General features: G+C 49.6%; 2 protein-coding genes across 14 annotated transcripts in view; one reads left to right on the plus strand and one right to left on the minus strand.

Moving 5' to 3' along the window:
• The window catches only part of DTX2 (deltex E3 ubiquitin ligase 2), a 46490-nt gene extending 31738 nt beyond the window's left edge, over positions 1-14752 (minus strand). For 3 of the 12 annotated variants that reach the window (XM_068909512.1, XM_068909508.1, XM_068909504.1), the window contains exons 1-4: positions 14663-14728; positions 13268-13340; positions 7266-7652; positions 1778-2366 (exon numbers count right to left, since the gene is read on the minus strand). In XM_068909512.1, the coding sequence (XP_068765613.1) occupies positions 1778-2366; positions 7266-7569 (893 nt within the window). In that variant the 5' untranslated portion in view covers positions 7570-7652; positions 13268-13340; positions 14663-14728. Of the gene's footprint in view, positions 1-1777; positions 2367-7265; positions 7653-9548; positions 11623-13267; positions 13341-14662 lie in introns of those variants that run through there. The other 9 variants (XM_068909510.1, XM_068909507.1, XM_068909514.1 and 6 more) reach the window with 8 other exon arrangements.
• The window catches only part of SSC4D (scavenger receptor cysteine rich family member with 4 domains), a 36279-nt gene continuing 29100 nt past the window's right edge, over positions 13347-20525 (plus strand). For both annotated transcript variants that reach the window (XM_068909516.1, XM_068909517.1), the window contains exon 1: positions 13347-13805. The gene's annotated coding sequence lies outside the window, so the exon portion shown is untranslated. The remainder of the gene's footprint in view (positions 13806-20525) is intronic.

Genomic DNA, 20525 nt, shown 5'->3' on the forward strand with positions numbered 1-20525 from the left:
CAATTGTCCAGTGGCTGTTTTATTTAGAAAATGTTTATGCTGCTCTATGCATTTATAGTAATTTACAGAGGAAGCAGCATTTACCTGGTCCTCAGTACAATCCAACTGTATCTGGGGTAACGTATTGGTGCAATTATCTTTCAACCCTCAAAAAAAAACACCACAGGCTACAAAGACTTTCGTGTGTGTTGCTGGAGAAGGCTTGTGTGCAGAATGGGAGAGTTAAGCCCATCGATCTGCAGATGTCTTGCTTAGTTTGGGTTACCAAAGCCTCATAGAGGCCACTCTACAAGAATGTAGAAGGAAATCCCTCACTTTGCAAGGCAGGTGCTGCCCTCCTCCAGCACCAAGCTCCCAGCTGGAGCACGGTGCCTCTGACTCACTCCAGGCCACAGGCAATAACCAACTGCAACTTGGTCAAGCACCCCATGTGTGGGAGAGAAGCAGAGGAGCTGTGAGCGCATGAGACACTGCTTTTCATTTAGCTTGCAACACCTGAAAGGCCTGAAAAGAACTGAAACAATTCCTCTGACATTTGCAAGGTGCTGACACAGCCCTCCTTCAGATCCAGTCACTCAAAGACAGAGGCTAAAATCCTTCTACGCTGCCAGAAGGACATGTGTTTTGGTCGCAGAGAACTACAGCAAAAATAGATCAGCAGGTAGCACAGGCTGAGCCACAGCGGTACAAGCTGGAGAACCAAGGAAAACTAAACTCCAACTAGTAACAAAACTGACTGCCAGGCCCTCCTTCAAAATAACCAGCTTCCTCCAAGCTGAACCTACCCTAAATACTCAGCCATCTAAAGAAAGGCAAAGAGAAAGCAAACTGTGAACAACCTTCACCACGTGAGACTCTAGCTAGATTTTTAAAGTCACATACAGTTCTGCTTTCAGTCCTTTAACATTGCTACAGTGACGCCCCACAGCAGCTCCATACATGTGGAAAAATACTTTTCCTTGATTATCCAGTGATATCTCTGCTCTGCATTAGCATTTAGCCTGATGAATAGCCTAGAAACGCACTCAAATTGCTAGTATCACCCCATTGATTTCAGGTAAGGCGGGGATCAATATGGCTCAAGAAGCCTTCCAAAGGAGGGAGAGCAAAGCAAAGGGAAAGTAAAATACTGACTTGGTACTTCGGTTTTCTAAACATCTTCACGATAGATTTAAAAATCCTTGAGCAAATTTACAGCTTTGGTTTGTTTCTGCTTGTTTACCTTAGAAACATCAAACATGGACTTTCTAATTTTGCCAGAGAACTCCCAGGGTCTCAGTTACACGCAGAGTTCTGCAGTCCCTCCTTGAAGGGGAAGAGCTCTGAAAACAGAACAGTTTCCCACTCCATGTTTGCTGCAGACTTTGAATTAAGTAGAGGTATTCACACATCCCTTTTTCATTCCTCCAGTCCCCCCCTCCCAAGCTGTTTTTTAAAAGTAAACAGGAATGCCTCCATTAATCAACACCTTTAGTTTCCTCAAACCTGCAGTACTAACTCAACCACTTTCTCCAGTGATTCCTGTAGACTTGCAGAGCAGAGAGGGGCTAGATTTCAAGTGGGAGAAAAGGAGTAGAAAGCAGAGAAGGCAGACAAACTTTTGAGCCTTCCTATCCACTGTACAGGACACAAAGGCACAAACACCTCCTTCTCCTTTTAGGGGAAAAGATCACTGTGAAGTCCTCTGGGACTGAAAGGCTCCTAGATAACAAAGATCAGAGCATACCAGGTCACTCCAACACATACACTGTATTCTAAGGTGAATTAGGTTTTGTACCTGACTCCATTAGATGCAGACAGTCCTGTGCTGGGGCCCCCCTGGGCTTGAGGCAAAGCCCAGGTGCTCTGTGCATTGAGTCTTGGTGTTGACCTTGCTCCAGACAAAGTTGGTTTGTTATAGGGAACAAAGCCGAGGCCAGAAGAACCTACTGACGTTGTCCTACTGGAAACTTGATGTGCAGAGGAGGAGTTGGGAAAGTTTGTCATTGAGTGCCGGTAGCGTGTGGTGATAGGGCCAGTCCCACTATTAAACCAACACTGTTGACAAGAACAAACCATTCCTGCGTGAACAGGCCCTGCAGCGGCCGTCACCGGATAAGGAACGTCCAAGCGCCTCTGAACACTTCGACGGAACTTCGTGGTCTTGTTGGTCTGGACTTGAGCCATAAAGTCAACTTCATAGTTGTAGCCTAAGGGTCCAAGATCTACTCGTTGATGGTTTGTGGCATGGGCTTGCTCCAGGAACACACACACGTTCATCTCATAGGGCGACCACCCACCTTCATCGTTCTGCCACTCCCACACGATGCCCTGCCCAGCAGCAGAGTCCTGAGGGAAGAGGTGCCTGCGGACGGCTCGCATTGTCCCTGGATGGGGGAAAAAAACATCCGTCATTTTGTGAGCAGGGTGGGCGGGAGACCTGGTTTCAGTGACCCATTAGTGCACAGATTTGCTGGTGTCTAAATAGGGGCGATCTCCCTCACCTCCCCCTCAGCAGGGGCACTAATAGCATTTCTCTCCCCAAGATGGCTGTACCTGCTCACAAAACTTAAGAGATATGCAATACCTCTGAGGCCTCTGTCCCTCTGCCAAATCTGACTGAGGGCTGGCAACAGGTTCAAAAGCTGCTGGGAGGAAGGGTGGGAAGGCAGGGAAAGAGAGAGGATACAGAGATAGACACACCCAAGCACAAAGACACAGTGATCACATATGCCTCACTGCTGTTGAAAATCAGGCTGGGGAACAGATCTGGTAAAAAGCCTTGACAACAGAGTAACTATAGAGACGTGACACCACTGGGAAGTGCTTTGCAGAAGCGCTTATGGGGCTAGACACCTACTTCCCTCTGACTATACAAGGGTCTGGACAACTTCCCTTCCAGGGGAGCTGGTAAAGTCCTACAAGGGCAGGACGAGAACTGCTCCTGAGAGGGGACCAACAGAGCCAACTTCTCCAGGCCCCTGACTGCCTGGTGATGTAGCAAAACTAGAGAGGAAAAGCCAGCAAAGTAGTTTGGAAACTGCAAAGAACAGCTGCTCACACAAAAGAGGAGCAATGAAAGCAGACATGCTGCTTTTCCAAGGCCACTCTGCAGCAACAGCTGGAGCTCAACACCTACTGAAAACCTGGCTCTCCAGGGTGACTTCCCTCTCGGTTGCTTTTTTCCTTTTTTAAAGAAAAAGCCTAATGAGAAGGAAGTAAGCCACCTAACAGAACAGAGGTCTAACCTCTGCAAAAACGGCTTCCTGTGGCAGGGTCAAAACAGCTCCTGCTGGGAAAATCCTCAGCAGCCCTCCACACTGGGAAAGAGGGGCAGGAAGTGCCACAGGGCAAGCATGTCTGGGGATGCAGGCAGAAGGGTGGTGAACAGGAATGCAGTGAGAGAGTCGTTATGATAAAGGAGGAGTTCAGACAAGAAAAGCACCAAGAGAAAGAAAAAGACACCTCTAGAGAGGTCATGGGAGTTATGACCCTAAGTTCCAGAAGCCAAGGTGAAAAGGGGCACATTTACAAGTTCCTGCATCTCAGGTCTACGGAGAACTGCCCGAGAATTTTGCCCACATTTCTGTGTGAGGCAGGCAATCCAAGCAAGCTTATCACCCAACAAGCACACCCCAAGGAAGGAAGAATAGCCCACACTGAACTCCACACTGCCAAAACCTGTTTGCTACCTGTGTAGCTCTGGCTGGTTTAAGTATCTGGCTCAAGTATCTCTACTTCACATTGCTGTCATTTCTATCCCATACTCTTGGGAGACTGAAAACTGCTATGACTTAAATTATAAGGGCACTTAAATGCCTCCTATATCCCTGCTAAAAGTTGTAGTTGACTGCGTGGAGGTCATATCTTTTCCTCCTATTGCACTCCCAGGCTTCTCTGTAAACGACGCTTGTGTTTTCTGCACTGTGCTATGGTAGTCTAACCATAACGAGACCCTGGGCTGTGGTGCAGAGATGTCCTAATGTGTCATTCCAGCAACTAAATCAGGAAAGAAAAATCTGAGCTCCAGAGCTGAAATAAAGGCTGATAATTTCTCAAAAGCAGAATGTGCCAGAGCAAGGAACAACAGGACTCGCTTTTCTGCTAGGGAATTGAAGGCACCGAGAATTGAAACAACTTGCCTATGTCCATGCAGAAGATGAGCACCGAGGGAAGGTCCTAACCTGCTGCTTCAGCTGTCAAGCAGCACCAAGCGTTCCCTGCTTACTGCAGGGCAGGACTCTTCAGTGCCACTGTCCAACAGAAAACATCTAATCAAAACAACTAGAAAACCTACCAGCAGCCAGTGAAATACAGTAACCTCCCCTGTATGAGATTCAACTATAGGTTGAACTCTAATAGCTCAACTACCAAGCCCAGAGATCGTTCTGGGACAAGACTTTCACCTTGCAGAAATCTAGGCAGAAGACAACCACAGAACCAAGCTGCTCTTCCCCAGCCAAGAACTGACTTCTTATATGGGAAATTAGAGCAAATAGCCAAGAGCGAATTCTAGCAATAACTGCTCCTATTCAGCAAACAAGTCCTGCCAAGCTTTATTTCAAGGCATGTGCAAATCTATGGTCTCATCAGGCAGGCTACATCAGGGAAGAACTCTTTAGGGGAGGGAAGGTTAGGGATGGGATTGTACTGGACTTGAGACAGAGAGAAATGCACTATACTTAGAGATGAGTAAGGGAACCTGCTCCCAGCAGAGAGGAGACTTCCACAGGTAAAGCAAGGCGTCAGAAAGCCCAGCAGGACACATGTATAAGAGGGGATGCACAAGGCTGTCCCTGCTGCGCTGGCAGGACAGAAGCAGCACAGGAAGGACTTTAGGAGTTGGTAAGTGACCTGTATCTTTATGATCCCAAAACAGTAGCAGAGAGAGGAGCTTTCAGGAGTCAACAAGACTGAAAGCAAGTGCTTCTTGGAAAATATCCCCTTTCCCCCAAGCTGGCAGGGAAACTGGCATTCCACTCCAGGGTGGGCAAACAGCTGTAGCGAGAGGACAGCTCCTGCTGCTCCCTTACATTCACTTCCAGCTAATCTGCGTAGACCAGCAGCTGAAGCTTGTAGCTAATCCTGCACACAAGATCCCCCTCCACAGCTGTCACTCCTGTTGGTGGGGATGCTTGTCCAGTTAACACTGGCTTCCTGTTATTCTCCCTGGCTTCCTTTGAAGAGCCTACTTGTCTGTAACAGCTAATGAGCAGAATACAACAGCTTATTTTTTGCTCCGTTTAAAGATTTTTTCATGGGGATGTTTCCTGCAGAGATTCTTTTCTCCAATACATGATAAAGGTCAGCTGGCTGCTTGTTCAGAAAGGTTCATGTTTAAGGCAGGGAGCCCTGCAGAGGAAGAGAGCTTTGCTTAGAATTGGGCCATAAAAAGGGGATATGAGAGCACTTTCAAGGCTCACACTGAAGACTATATGACACAGTTACTTGTGAAGGGAAACTCACAGGCCTGGCCACTCTGATCAGCGTCCCTCCAAATCGATGGGAAACACTGTGGGAGAGCTATGAAGTGGAATCAGCCATTTTGTTATTAAAGATTCTATCACAGATATCACCTGAGAAATGATGAGACCAGGTCAGCCAACACGGTTTCCAAAATTTTATAGTCTTTCCAGGCCCAGTCCCCAGAGATGACTAAATTTAACTCTTCTGCAATGGGCATTTGCAAGGTGTTTTGAGATCTTTCACAGGGACTAAAGAGATGCAAGACATCTACAGAGACATCACTCCACTTCTGAAGAAGGATGTCTCATTTACCCTGGGACGTATTGTTCATGGCCCCACAGATAATCCACTCCTGCAGGCCGGGATCTCAAGCACACCAAACTGATGGCAAAAGCCTTTCTGATCACTGTGCCAATCCAACAATCAAACAGACCATTTTCTGAAAATGGATGGTACCCTAGAGAGAAGGGCCGTTGCCTGTGCTTTGGGAGACTGGCTGAAAAGGCAAGAAGCCCCAAGGTTCCCTTCACAAGTTTGGCACTAAGAAAGCAAGAAAGAAACAGCCACAAATGCCAGCTCTGGTGGTCTATACTGTATTGCTCAAAGCCATAGCCTCCGTGGAGCTTGCAGGTGCTCAAACAGGCCATGCTGAGCCAGACCTGCTAACGCGTCCAGCTAAGAAAATTCTTCACCCAGGAAGCCCTTGGGCAAAACTAATCTCAAGGCTACTGGTGAGTGCTACAAAGTTAGAATATGAACACGGATGCAGCTGTAACGACCATTCATTTTGCTCCAGCTGCTTCCCCTTCCTGTAGGAGTTGCCTGATCATTTGATTCAAAATATTGCTCACTTATTGCTTCAACTGGCAAGAAACCAGTACACTGCCCATCTCCTGCATCTCCTACCAGGGTGACAGGAGGGGTGTTGGCAGAGGGGAAACTGATGCATGGAGAATTTTCCAAAGCACATATTCGGTTGGGGTATGTAATTTGGGATCCCCCCGAATTTTCTGGTGATGAAGAGCACATTCCACTCTCATTCCCTTTCTAAGCTACAGCTGCTCAGCACATCTGGAGCAAAAGAGGGTTAGAGTCATCTCAGCAAATTCTGAGCTGCTAGCCTCAGTGACTCCAAAGATGACAAGATGAGAATGAAAGTTAGGTCTCAGTCCTGCTGCTAAGACCAGCCCACCCTTCCTGCCTAGGAAAAAGCAAGCAAGCCTCATATAGCAGGAGAAGCGGGGGACATTCTGCTGCAGCACTACAGCACTGTGCGGGGGCTGCAGGCTCCTGCAAAGCAGCTTGCGCAGGGCGGCATGCCAAGGTAAAGCAGCTGGCACTCCAGTCGCAGAGGGAACAAGGGATTCAAATGGGAGGGTTTGAATTGTAAAAAGGCCTTTTTGTGTGAGTGGTCTTGAATGAACACAGGCAGGGGGCAGGAAGAAAGTTTCCAGCTCTGTGGGCTCTAGCTTACAAGCTCTGAGCTCCAGAGTTCCCATGATAAGGCTCCTTAAGAAGTCACCTGCTGCCTGAAGTCACTGCCCTGGGAAGGAGCTGGGCCTGCTTGAGCCTAGCCACACAGCCCTGCCTATTCACATTGGCCAAGAGCGATTTGCACACGTGCCAGTAAGCTGGGTGGCAGACAGTATCAGCAGAGGAGCAGACACACCACTCGTCAGAGACCCTCCAAAAAACTGTCTGACAGTGGCAGCAGACAGCACTGCTTTGCAGAACTCTCCCGCCAGAACCAGGCTCCACGTAACTCCAAGCACACAAGCAGTCTCACCAAAATCCCAACACGGGCTGGGAAGCTTCCTTACCTGTATCCTGTCGGAACTGCGTCAAGCTTGGGATGTCGATGACATAGGGGGCCAAGACAGCATCAGCATGTCCCAAGGGAATGCTGTTGACAGGTCCTGGCCCCAAACGCCGGCCCTTCTGCTGAGAAGCTTGGAAAACCTGTTCAATGTAGCTGCACACGTTCCCTCGGTAGGGCCTCCACCTCCCGAATTCGTCCTGCCATTCCCACACTGCCACCACTGGGGAGTTGCTGTGCCCTGGGGCAGTGCTGGGGAGCCCAGATGGCCCAGCTGAACTGCTTCCTGCCCCCTGGGCTGCTGCCATTTTCCACCCTGAGGTCTGGGACACAAAGCGACTGGAAGCGGCAGCTGCGCTGGCTGGCTTTACACCATCTTCTTCTGAGGGACCTGCGAAGAAACAAAGAGAGCACAGAGAGCTGAGAAGGATGCCCCAAATCCACAGTGCACAAGCCATTTAAGGGAAAGAAACAAGCTCAGCCTTTCACAGAAGACGCTCACTGATGCGTTCAGGAGATTACAGAGAAGTGCATCAGCCTCAAAATCCTCTGGTCAAGGGCAGATCACATACCACCCCCACAGTCCTTATTTCCCTGCCAATGCTAGCAACTTTTCTTGCTAGAGCATAAGCTCTTTCGAAAAAACTCTGCTTCCTACAGCCTGCAGAACCAGATACTACCAGAGCTGCTACAGACCTGTGCAAAACCACCCCAAAGAAGCTGAGGATAATCCACATTCGGCACATCTGTAAGCCCGGACCAGAGTTCAGAGGCTCGCCAGGCAGCAGTGTGCCATATAGCAGGCAGCCATCCTGCACCCCGCCCTTCCCTACGTTCAGACCTGGTCCTGGCAGTGTTTAGCTCTCAAACTACCCCAACACAAGTTGCCAGCTTGTGAGTAGGAGCTCTCTGAGCACTTGTGAACACAAACGACTTGGTTATACAAGTGTTTCATAAACTCTTCTTGCTGTCATCCGAACTTCGGGGCTGCAATGCCAGTTCTGCTCAGACTTCTGGTTATTCAGTTTTGATCCAGAATCAGTCCCTTGAGTCCCTCTGTGTAGCATTATACATTCACACAAAACCAGAAGGTAATCCTTTATGCCCAACCCAAGAGTCTGCAAATCACACTATGACAAAGCAATGTTAAGATCGATCTGAATGAAGAATGGATGGAAATGTGTGAGTATGGAGGCATCAGATGTATTAAAGGGCATATGAAACTGCATTTACTGATGGCACTTAGATTAAGATCCCACCACACCTACCTGCAGCTTCTCAGGTTGGAAAACAAGGGACATCCTGAAACAAGGGATGTCACAAGATTCAAGCCATTAAGAGATGATCTTGAGAAGAATAGAGAATAGGAGCCTTAAGACACCCAGATAAAAAGACAAAGGCTAGTGAGTAAATCCTGATGACTCACAGAAGAGTGACAGGATGCAGAGACAAAAGATCACAGTTACCGTTAGCTCCCAAAGTATATAAAAAGGCAGACACAAAGCCAGCACATGACAGTCAAACTAAGAGTCCAAGAGACATCTGGAGGACTTAATAGCTGGCATCCCTTGTCTGCTGTGTCACTGCAAGGAATCCTGTCCAGACCACCTGGACACGTGCATCTTGGTGCCTGAATGCTGCACAGACCCCTTGGAGAAACCCACATTGGTGCTTGTGTGCAGGTGGATATGACAGCATGAGCGTGAATGAGCAAAGCCAATTTTATTCTAAAATAAAATCACTTTCTCCCTCCTAAGGTCTCACGATGCCGAGTGCTCACTTTACTACCAGCCAACAGGGAGCTATGAGCCTCCTTTTTGTCAAATAGAAAGGTTTAGGTCCCCAAGATGCAGATAACTAGTGGGTGGTATCCACTGGAGGATGCCATCTGCATGGAGAATTACACTCCTACCGGATGGGGGAAGATCCCAAGCTGCTTGGAGCGTCCCATCCATCACTCTTGCATGGTTCACTAGCTTAAAAAAGGAAAAAAAAAGGAGCAAAGACACACCCACGTGTCTGCATTTATAAGAAGAAACCAACACTTTCTCCAGGAATTCAATGAAAATTAGTTATGAGCTGCTCTATGAGATTTTTACAGAACATCCCCAGCTTGACTGCTGTTGGCAACAAACCGCTTTAGATTACCAACAGCAGAAGGCTCTGGTCACAAAAATCATTTTTTGCTGTAACTCATTCTCCACCTAATGTACCAGGGATGGTTATTTTCCTGTTCAAAACAGTAAATTACTTCACACAAACCTCTGGTATCAAACTTGACACCTACCTCTGCTGCTTCTTTTCATGGCAGGTTTCACGCCAACACTATTACTCCTCAGAGACCGTCAGCATTTCCACGCTCTGCTTGAACAAGTATGAGTTTCTGTCCTCCCCAGTATGGGGCTGTACACACTCATTAGATGCTCTGAACCCCAATTAGAGAACAGACACCTTTTTTTCCCCAAAGTCTTCTTTAACAAACACTGATCTGCAGATCTTCAGCCACCAGCAGAGCAGGCGACCAGTAGGAGGATTTTTGAAGGGAGTCAGCAGTTTGTTTTCCTTCCTTTTTAAAATATAGTGGCAGGAAATGGAAAAAAGAAGGAATCACAGCAGAAAAACACCGAGCGCCACCTCGTTTACATACCACCTTGCACTCACTGCAACACTGGCCAAGACTGGCTGAGACCAGAGAGGTAACAAAGGTCTATTATTCACTTCCTCGGAAGGCAGCGACGCTTTGAATTCTGGACCACACGCACCAACCCGCTCCCACACACAAGCAAAGGTACCCGACTGGCTGCATGCGAGCATGGTGTGCTCTGACATTCACTCCCCATCAGTAAGGAGAGCTATTTCCTGCACTGGGAATGCAGGTCCCAAGGAGTAAGGAGTGTATTTCAGCCTCTTCTTGTCACTGAATAGTGCTCTAGCTGGCAGCTGTTTGCAAGGATTGGGAAGCAAGGAACGCACACCATCAGTCACAGGAGAGAACTTCAGTATGCCAAAATTACAAGAGTATCCGAGTTAAGGCACAGAAGGGGGGAAAAAGACACAAGTTGCAGTTCCTTCCCCCTTTCATGAATTCAGTGACACACAAACATTAAAAGCTGAGAAATTCAATATGAAAGCTGCTCGTCTACCCCCTTGGGCTGCTGTGCACATTACACAGGCATACAGAGAGGTTTGGGGTGGGTTGCTAACACAGCTTTATGGATATGGCTGTGGCTTTGGATGCGTTATATATCCTACACCCACTTTGCTGGCATAGTGTTTGGGATGCTAGCAGCAGCAATTCAGCATTACCATCTACAGCATGCCAACGCAGCTCTCTCCTGACCCTGCTTGCCTGCTGCACCAGCTCCTTTACGCTGGCTCTGTTCTGGGGAGATTTGCAACCACTGAGAGAGTAGCTACATGTCTTTGTTAAAATCCCTCAGACTAACCCTTCACCTTTAATTTTAAAAAGAACCTGAAAGTCAAACCTACCCCAAAGAGCTATGTTTATTCAGCAAATAATCCTGGCTCCAATTAGAAATCCTAGTGGGCCACCTTGCCCCAAATGAAAACAAACCCCCTGCTACTTGAAGTGGATACTTAAAACAGTCCAGCCAACTGTCCTCCACTTTGGAGGTGATTTTTAACTTCGGCTCACATCCTGAATTTGGATTTGTTTGGTTTGATCTCTATGCCCCAGCACACCTGTCGTAATATCTGCCCACAAGGCTTTATTTAACTGGGGACTTGGACAAGTTAAAGAATTTGGTGCATTTCAGTTGTGTTTCCCAGCAGATTCGCCTCCTGCTCCTCGAGCTCCAGCAAAACATGGGGAGAAAGCTGGGGAGGGACAGGCAGGAACGAGGGGAATTAAAACATTTGAAAGACATTTAATTCTCAGACCTGTTCTACTTACCATAAAATTGAATTTTCTTTTCCTTTGAAAGTAAGGTCTTAAAAGTCAAAAATGGTTTCTAAAAACCCCACATCCCTTTTTAAGTTTCTGACCTGAAATTGCCAGTGCTAACAAGAAGTTACATGGTGAGCTAGTTTGTACCACAAGTGCAAGAGAGAAGGCCTCAGGAGTCCTTGGGCTTGGCTGGGGTTGCAGGCTCTGTTCAAAAATCACCAGAATGAGAGTCTTCAGAACACGGAGATGTTTCGGCACGTTGTTCAGACACAAGGGTGCCCAGGAGAGACTTGTTAGTGCCACTAACAGCATACGAGAGGTGGCACTGGAAGAGTTACAGACAAGCCCTTATAGATAACTGCTGGAAAAAGATTATACACTGATTAAAAGCGTATGTAAAATAGAAGAAAGCAGTGAGACTGTAATAAGGCAGGGACCCTCGGCAGAGGGGGTGCCTCACTGGAACAGTATTTGATATGCCCTGTGCCACTGCAATGCCAAATGGAAGAGCAGCTAGCCCCCTTGCAGCACCCCGTGACATCTAATCCCCCCCCCCCGGTCTGGACCCAGCGCAACAGGAGCTGCAAATATACTCATGCAACAGGTCCTCTGCAGGCTCTCTGCAAGGGATGAAGCTCCTGCTGGATAACTGAGGGGAACATACTGCAAATGAAAACGGGGCCTCAACTCACAAATCCCAAACCCTTCATTGCTCCTGGGCCATCTGGGCCCAATGGGACACAGCCTGACTCCACCCACAGAGCAAGACTGCCCAGCTAAGCTCACTGCTGCTCAGAGACTTTGCTCTCCAGCCATCTGTGGTCTGATTGCTGGCAAAAGAGGCTGTAATTGCTGCTTCAAGCCCCCAGTTTCCACCTGCGCTGGGGAATATTTTGCAAAAAGACACTCTGTCCTGACCAGGAACTCAGGAAGATGAGCAGGTGACACCATCAGGCCACAACGGTGTCCACAGGGAGAAATGGGAACCGTTTAACCAAGCAAAGATCAGGAGAGGCCAGTCCTTTCCCCAGCTCTGCCATCTTGGGGAAGCCATTTAATTGTTTCCAGTCACCTGACTTCTGTCGCTTTGGCTATCCTAAGCACTCCTTTCCGTACACACATGTCCAGCGCCGAGTAGCACAACAGCTAGCAGCGACCCAGAAGATGGGGAAGGATAGAGCAAAATGGTAGAGGGGAGGTCGCAGTCGGGGTCAGACCTAGACACAGTCCTGCTTTCTTGTAGCCTTCGCTGGTAATCACAGCACAAGGTGGCTGGGTTGGCAGCCAAAAGAACAGAAGAAATAAAACCTGTCCACCCAAAACCTGGATTCCCTCCATTCAAAACAAATTTCAAGAAAATTCCCTTTGGAGGAGGAAATAAAGAGTGTAACTGGAGCAGAACAAAGCATTTGCCTATCAACTAGGCAGAGCACTTATTTCAGGCACAAATGAATAGGAATGCTGAGGCAAAGGGAACAGGGTAGGTACACTTGAATATAAGAACAGTTGCCTGGCATCAAACCAAACCCAGCATCCTGCTCACTTGCTCCAGGGTCCTTCCAGGGCACTGAAATAGAAGATTATCGACTTGGAGGGAGATTATTTACTCATGGGAGTGCAAACCTGGCAAAATCTGGAGGGCTTCTCCATTTTCGCCAAAGCTTCAGCTAGTAACAAGAAAGCTTTTATTTATTTATTTTCTTTTTGCAGGTAGAAAGAAAATCTCCTACCCAGTCTCAGGAAGCCAATTCTCTCAACAGACCAGCACCCATGTCATTTAGAGAAGTTCCCTACTGGACCATGCAGCTGGATTCCAAAATACTATATGAGAAGTCAAAAGTCAAGTCCCTGCCAATGGGAGCTGGTGATTCATTCAATTCACAGCCAGTCCTGCCACTTTGCCACATAACACACCCATTAGAAGTTAAAGATGACCTTAGAAGATTTAAATAAAACACCACACGGCACAAACAGATTTACATCAACAAACTCTTACCACTTCCTTGCTTAAATATACTATCTCCTTGTTTAAACACCAGAAAGCACTTACAGTTACCCACAGACAATTTGCTATTTCCAAGATCCTTTTGCAGACCTACCCTCAGCTTCGGAGGTAAATCAGGAGTTGTCCAGGCAGTAACGAACACCCACACAAACATGAGAGACCATGGGCTGGAAGCAAAGAAGGAACTTAGAGTTTGATGCAAGGAGAACTATGTCCTTGCTCTCTAGGCCGTATAACCATAGCACAATTCATTAAGCACAATAAAGCTAAGGCAGCAGACTTTCAAGAGCACTATGGGATGATTCCTCGAGACAGAGAGGAGCTGCCCTGAGAGCCCAGAGCTTCCAAAAGACGGAGACCCCACTCCCAGCTGCCTGCTCCTGCTATGCACTTTGTATGAGCTCTGCTGCCTGTCAGATCCCTCTGCAGGAATAATCAAATCACTAACCCAGCAGAAAACGAAACCAGGGGAAAACGCAGATAGCTTTCTGTTGGGATAGCAAGTTGAAACGGCTCTGCAGGACTGGCAGGAGGACTTTGCCCACCCAGCAGTGGAGAACGCCTTGCAGAACCAGAGGTGCAGAGGAGTTTGGCAGCACTACATCTCATCAACGTTCGCTTCTGCTGTTTAGGTTTGTAATTCACCCCAGACCCTCACTGTCCAAGGCTGGTACTCAAACCCAGCTCTCCAGCAAAAAGGCTGTCGTCTACTGTCCAGGTAGACAAAAGGAAGCCTGTTTAAAGTAATCCAAACCTTCTGCTTGTTAGGCAACTGAGTCACGGAGCAACTACATGATTAAGCCAGGGTTTAAAAGCAGTCCTAGCACAGTCAAGACTCGGTCACGGGAGGCTGAAGTCTGCGGCAAGCCCCTTTCTTTCCCTTCCTTTCCCAATGTGATAAGGACAGGTCTGCAGAGGTTTCTCCGAGCCCTCTCAGAGCCAGGAGCAGAAGAGCTGGTTTCGCAGCAGCGCGCTCTTCCTCCCAAAGGGCCCCCGCGCCGAGGGCAGCCCCAGCGCAGCCACCGCACGCCGCGAAAAGCAAACCGGCGTCTCGGCCGCAGCGCGGCCGGGCCCGCACCCGGCCGGGCCGCCCGGCGGCGAACGGCGCCGGTTCGAGGCCCCGCTGGGGCGCCGCGGCCGACAGACCTGGAGCGGCTCCCCCGCCACGGGCGCCGGCCCGGCCCGCGGCGGCTCGGCCAGGAGCAGGGGTGGCCCGGGGGCTGCGGCCCGGCCGGCACCCAAACGCCTTAACGACCCGCCGCCCCCGGCCGTGCCCGGGCTCGCTCCGGCACTGCCGCCGCGCCAGGCCCCGGCCCCGACCGCCCCGGCACCGACCCCGGAGCCGGCAAGGCGCCGGACCCCACCGCCGCCCCGGCCCGGCCGAGCGGAGCGGAGCGGAGCGGAGCGGAGCGGAGCTGGGCTGATCCCCGGCGCGCAGCCGCCCCCGCCCCCGCCCCCCCCGCAGGCCCGGGCCGGCCGAGCCCCTCACCGTGACTCCCGGCGGCGGCGGCGGCGGTTGCTCGCGGGGCAGCCACTTCCCGGCCGACAGCGGCGGGGCGGCAGCGCGCATGCGCCGCGCGCGGCCGCCTGGGAGATGTAGTGCGGGGGGAGGGGCGCGGGTGGGGGGTGTGTGTTTGTGTGTGGTCGGTGTGTGCATGCATGTGTGTGCGTGTGCATCCGTGTGTGTGTGTGCATGTGTGTGCGTGTGTGCACGTCTGTGTGTGTGTGTGTGCACGTCTGTGTGTGTGTGTGTGTGTGTGTGTGTGCACATATGCGCGTGTATGTGTGGGTGGGTGTGCGTGCGGGTGGGTGTGCATGCGTGTGAGTGTGTGTGCACGTCTGTGTGCACGTCTGTGTGTGTGCATGCGTGTGTGTGCACATGTGTGCGTGCATGTGTGTGTGTGTGTATGCACGTCTGTGTGTGCGTGCATGCATGTGTGTGCATATGTGTGCACGTCTGTGTGCACGTGTGTGCATGCATGTGTGCATGTGCATGCGTGTGTGTGCACATGGGTGTGAGCATGTGTGTGCACATGTGTGAGCGTGCATGTGTGCACGTGTGTGTGTGTGTGTGTGTGTGTGCGCGCACATGCCTGCGTGTGCGTGCGTGCACGCAGAGGGCTGGAGGGCCGGAGACAAGCGCGGGGTGCGAGCGAGGCGGCTGGGGACGAGGCAGGCGCGGGGGCGCGGCAGCAGGCCCGGCAGTGGCGTGCGCCGCTGCCCTGCTGCCCCGGTGCGTGGCCGGAAGGCGGCCGACCGCCACGGAGCCCAGCGCCCTGCCGGCGACGCAGCCCCCTCGGGCCCGCGGGGCCAGGGCCCTCTCCGCCGGCGGCAGGCTACGTGGCCCGCGGCGGCCTGTCGTGGCCTGTGGAGGCCCATGATGGCCTGCTGTGGCGGCCCATGGCAGCCTGTGGCGGCCTGTGGAGGCCCGTGGCGGCCTGTTGTGGCCTGTGGAGGCTCATGACAGCCTGTCGCAGCCTGTGGAGGCCCATGGTGGCCCGTGGCAGCCTGTCGTGGCCCATGGCGGCCTGTCACGGCCCGTGGTGGCCCGTGGCAGCCTATTGTGGCCTGTGGAGGCCCATGGTGGCCCGTGGCGGCCTGTTACGGCCCATGGTGGCCTGTCGTGGCCCATGGTGGCCCGTGGTGGCCTGTGGAGGCCCATGGCGGCCTGTCGCGGCCTGTCGCGGCCCGTGGGGGTGGCCCGAGGTCTCCTTGTGCAGCGCCGGCCGCCCAGCTGGCCCTGGTGTCACTCCTGTTCCCCTCTGCTCGAGGAGGACGCCTCCGCTCCTCCGCCTCGGTCCTTAGCCCAAGAGCCTCCAGCTCTGCCTCTCCTCCCGCCCGCGAGAGCCGCCCGCCTCTCGCCCTCAGCCCCGGGCGGGTTTTCTTTGTGTCTCTCCCCTTGCTTACACCTCCTAAAGAGGGAGGATCGGAGGCAGGCCTTGTACTGTGTTTGCAGAGAGCGTCTGGAGAAAAGCGCCTTTACCCCGTAAAACGGCGTGGGCGATGCGATACCGCTAAAGCGGGGTGACCGCAACAGCCTGCCTTCCTGGTTGCCTCTGCGTAACCAGGCCAGCGCTGGCGGTCTGGTGCGTCCGTGCGGGAGACGGCAGGAGTTCTCCCAAACTAGAAAGTGTTCTTTGGCTGTCAATAATTTAGGGTCCCTACGAAGATTTATATATACAGATTAATCCTGAATGTGTGTGAAATTTTCCGCATCGCTTCGTTGGGTGACGCTCTGAATATGAGACAGGCCTCATGGGACTGAACGAGAAGCTTCACAACCGGCATCCAGGCAGCGCTAATCATTGCGCTTGTGCCTGCAGGTGGTGCAGGCAGGATTATGAAAGCAACAGAAAAAGGGAGAAGCACCTGCTGGATTAAAGGGCCTTTTTGTGTTTCAGTGTAAAGGTGAGCAGCAAAGAGAGAACGAGATTTGTGCCCTTCAAAGACCTGGAAACGGGGAGAGAAGCCCAGGGAGGTTGTCAGTGCTCTCCGCTGAGTGTTCTGGGCCGAGCTAAATCAAGGCCTTTTGCAGGGACAATCCAGGATTAGTAAGAAAGAGCAGGAGATAAAGTGACCTCACTCTTCCTTACTCTTGAGACCTTGAAGATTTTTGTTTTGATGCCTTTTGTTGAAATCTTTTTGTCATATAGAACAAGAGCGAGATTGGTGCTGTTGCTTAGCAATTGATACGTAGCTCTAGCTCTCTTCTGTGCCTTGGAGCAGCTTTGCTTTCTCTGTTCTCCCGCCCCTTTGGATTTAGCGAGGGTCAGGTTTTGATCTCAGTGATGGGAAAGGTGTACAGGGCTGGGAAAGGTTTGAAATGCTTTGTGGATTTGCCAAGTATTGAACGCACACCTGCAGGATTGCAAAACAATTGGAGAAGTTTGGGAGGCTGTCAAAACTTTCAACTTCCGCTCAGATCTCATGGAGGAGCATATAAATCTGAAGCTGAGTAGCCTGGCAGCTGCTTTCTTCTGTTTCTTGTATCTCTTATCTGCTGGTTGGGTTTCTGCAAAGCAAATCGCACTAGAAAGATGGGGTAGCATGCGTCGCTGCTCATGGCTGGAGATGAATGGCTTTCAGTGGTCCTGGATCTCCATGGACCATGTTGGATTGGGGTCTCCTCCTGCCTCAGATTCTAGGCTGACTTGGGTCCTGGGATAAAGAATTTGTTGTTTTTAGAGAAATGGCAGATATACTAATGTTCGCAGTACTGTTAACTTCATGCTCACAGCTGAGTAGAATACACAGATATGCTGTATATATGTATACTTATATGAATACATGTGATGTCTGTGCCTCTTTAGAGGTAAAGCCAGGAACTCTGCTTAGTGCTGCTAGATGTAAACTTTGGGCACTGCTTTCTGGGCACTAACTCGTTTTGTTGGAGGTGGCTCATGATTCTTAGGGAGGCTATAACTACCTAGAACCAAATTCAGCTGAGGGACTGATCAGCTGCTCAGCCATGTCCTTGAGGAGAGGTTATTTTTTGTTTCATTTACAGTTGTGTAAATCAGAAATAACTCCCTGGAGATGACTGACATGTTGGTTGTTTAAGCACAGAATGAGAATCATTAAATACAACACATCTGCAGAGCAGGTATCTCACAACTGAGCACTGTTTAGTTCTATCAGAGAGCTGCCTGTCTAATCTTCATTAGACCCCTTGCAAGGTCTAAATATGCATTTATTTAGAACACACGTTAACTGTTAGTTCTGAAACACCTTGCTGGAAGGTAGATTACTTCCAAATGTGGCATTACAGGTAGGATCAATGAGACATTTCAAAATCAGAAAGCGTTCACCAATCCTTATCAAACCTTTCTAGGCTTTTCTAGACTTTACACCTGGTAGTACTGATTCATCCGAACTGGGGTACGGTGTATCTTGACGTACCTCCTCCAAAGGTCTCCCTGGTTATGTATTTTTCAGGTACATAACTCGATGTCATTTGCCCTCCAGTCATTTTGTCACTTTGAACAAATTTTATTCAATTGCTCCAGTTCACTTTTACCACCAGTCTTTCAGGAGCATGGGCTAATTAAGATTTGTGAGCACTGTCTGACAGAATAATATTTCTCATAATTACACACTTTTCATTTCAATAATGTCTTGAAAAGATTCCCTATTGGCCTGTACCAGTACTGCCACTATTACCCTGTAGGAACGCTATCTCCATTATGAGCACATTCATGCTCAAATAAAAAGCTTATACAATACATTCTGTTTGGAGTCAATAACTATAGCAAAAGTCCTATATAGATCTACTTTGCACCATGGACATGGAGCACTACTGTAAACTTCTGCTTCCTGGGTTAGATACCTGGGACCCATCTTTCCAGTGCTGATATTGGGTCTGTTTTCTGGTTACAGGTCTTGTGTGCGTAGTGCTGAGCACGTAAACATTGCTACTTAAGTAAATATTCTTCTGAGCTGTAGCTCCCTGCGGTTTAGCCTTGTATGCAAATATGCATAGATTCATGTGTTCCAGGATAGATGAGAATGTCACATACTTGAGTTCAAAATACTCACAAAGTACTAATAATTGCCAAATGTGATCGATAGTGGGCTTGTCATGTGTCTGTTTAAGCAATAAGTTTCACATTTACAACGTAGATGCTTAGAATTCATGTCTCCTGCAGCTATAATAAGGGACCAGAAGAGCAATATCCAGGTTTTTTCCTTTATGCCTAGAAACACATGGGCCTGAAAAAAGAATAGATATACTTTATAAAGCCATGCAGTGAACAGACTCGTATTCGTATGGTTGCACAGGTGGACAGGCATTAAATATCCTCTAATCCTAAACAGGAGAAAGTTTTCAGGGGAGAATCAAGAAGGGTAAGAACATATTGTATTTAGCCTGCGGGCCGATGGCAGAGCTCCACATCCAGGATGGTGGGGCATGACTGGAATATGAAGAGATGTTGCAGATAAGGACTGAGGGGTGTTGGCTGAACTGGGTGGAGCTGGACGCAGGCTTTGGACCCCCAGGGTCTGACGGATGTTACAGATGAGGTCTGCAGGGCATTGGTGGGATTGTGAAAGAGCAGAACGGAGGTGCATTGGGTGGGGTTGTTGGCAAAAGGGCATCGTCTATACGTCCGGAATAAACTAGAGAGGTGTTGGGCGAGCCGTGGGAGCAAGCTGAAAGTGCGCTGGCTGAGCTACTGGAAGAGGGCAGAGATTCATTAGCTGATCTAGTAGGACATCCTGCAGCAGAGTACCTGGAAGGCGCTGTGATGCACGCTGAACTGCTCAGGTGTTGAACGCCTCGGCAATATGAGCACTTTGCTGGACCTCAGTCATCCTTTTCTCACAGCATTTCTTCACTTAAACAAGCTCAACTTTTATACCATGGCAGTCCAAATACTCTGGAAGGGGTTAGCAGAGCCCAGGCATCATATATAATATGAATTCTGGGTCTGACAAACTGTTTGTGAACTTCAGATCCCACTGGGCAAATTCCTTCAACTATTTTGTGAGAGCGTCCGCAAAGAAGCTACATGCTCCTTGAGCTTGAAACGTGCCCCGCAGTGTCCAGTTCTCTTTGTGGACTCTGCTTACTGTTCACATGGATGCAGACTTCATTGTCCTCACTGCTCCAAAAATCTTCGATGTTTTTTACCCTAACAATCCACAGAGTTTAGCACAGTCCCTTATGCATTTTTTCAGCTGGCTGCCTTATTTCCTGTGCACATGCACTCGAATGACCTTCTCTGCATGCTCCCCAAATCAGTATGCAAAGCAGTAAGTCCTCCAACATGGGATCATCTTCTATCTGAGCAATCTGGACACTGGGGTAACTATCAAAATATTTGTCTTTTCTCCATTTCTTTTCTTGCAGCAAGGCTGCAAGCTTGTTGAATTAATTTTGCCATGGCTGCTCCATCTCACTTGTTTTTGACTCAAAGTCCTATACTAATGTATATAAAACTTCATGCTTCAGGCTCAGTTAAATTGCTAGGGTTAGCCTTGTGCTTTGGGGAATAACCAACCACTTAGAAAACGGTCTGACCAAGCTATTCTGAGATTGCTGTGGCACTCTAAATTCACAGCCGACTTGATTTCAGATTAATTTCCCTGAGCAGACAAACCCAAAGTGACAGGAATTAGGAAGAAATTCCTCTGCAGGCAGAGTATAATGGGTGAAATTTCTTTCTATTTCTCTCTGCAGCAGCTGGTGCTGGTTTCTGTCAGGGGCTGATTAGAGAAACCACAGATTTGATCTGTTATGGAAATTCCTCTTTTACTGCGTGACCTTGCTTTCTGACACATGGGAAACAGCAATTGCTTTGGCTGCTGAAGAGGACATGTCCTCTGCTCGTCACTGTGATGGGAGATGCCCG

The sequence above is a fragment of the Struthio camelus genome, chromosome 16 (assembly GCF_040807025.1).
Source record: "Struthio camelus isolate bStrCam1 chromosome 16, bStrCam1.hap1, whole genome shotgun sequence".
Classification (NCBI taxonomy): domain Eukaryota; kingdom Metazoa; phylum Chordata; class Aves; order Struthioniformes; family Struthionidae; genus Struthio; species Struthio camelus.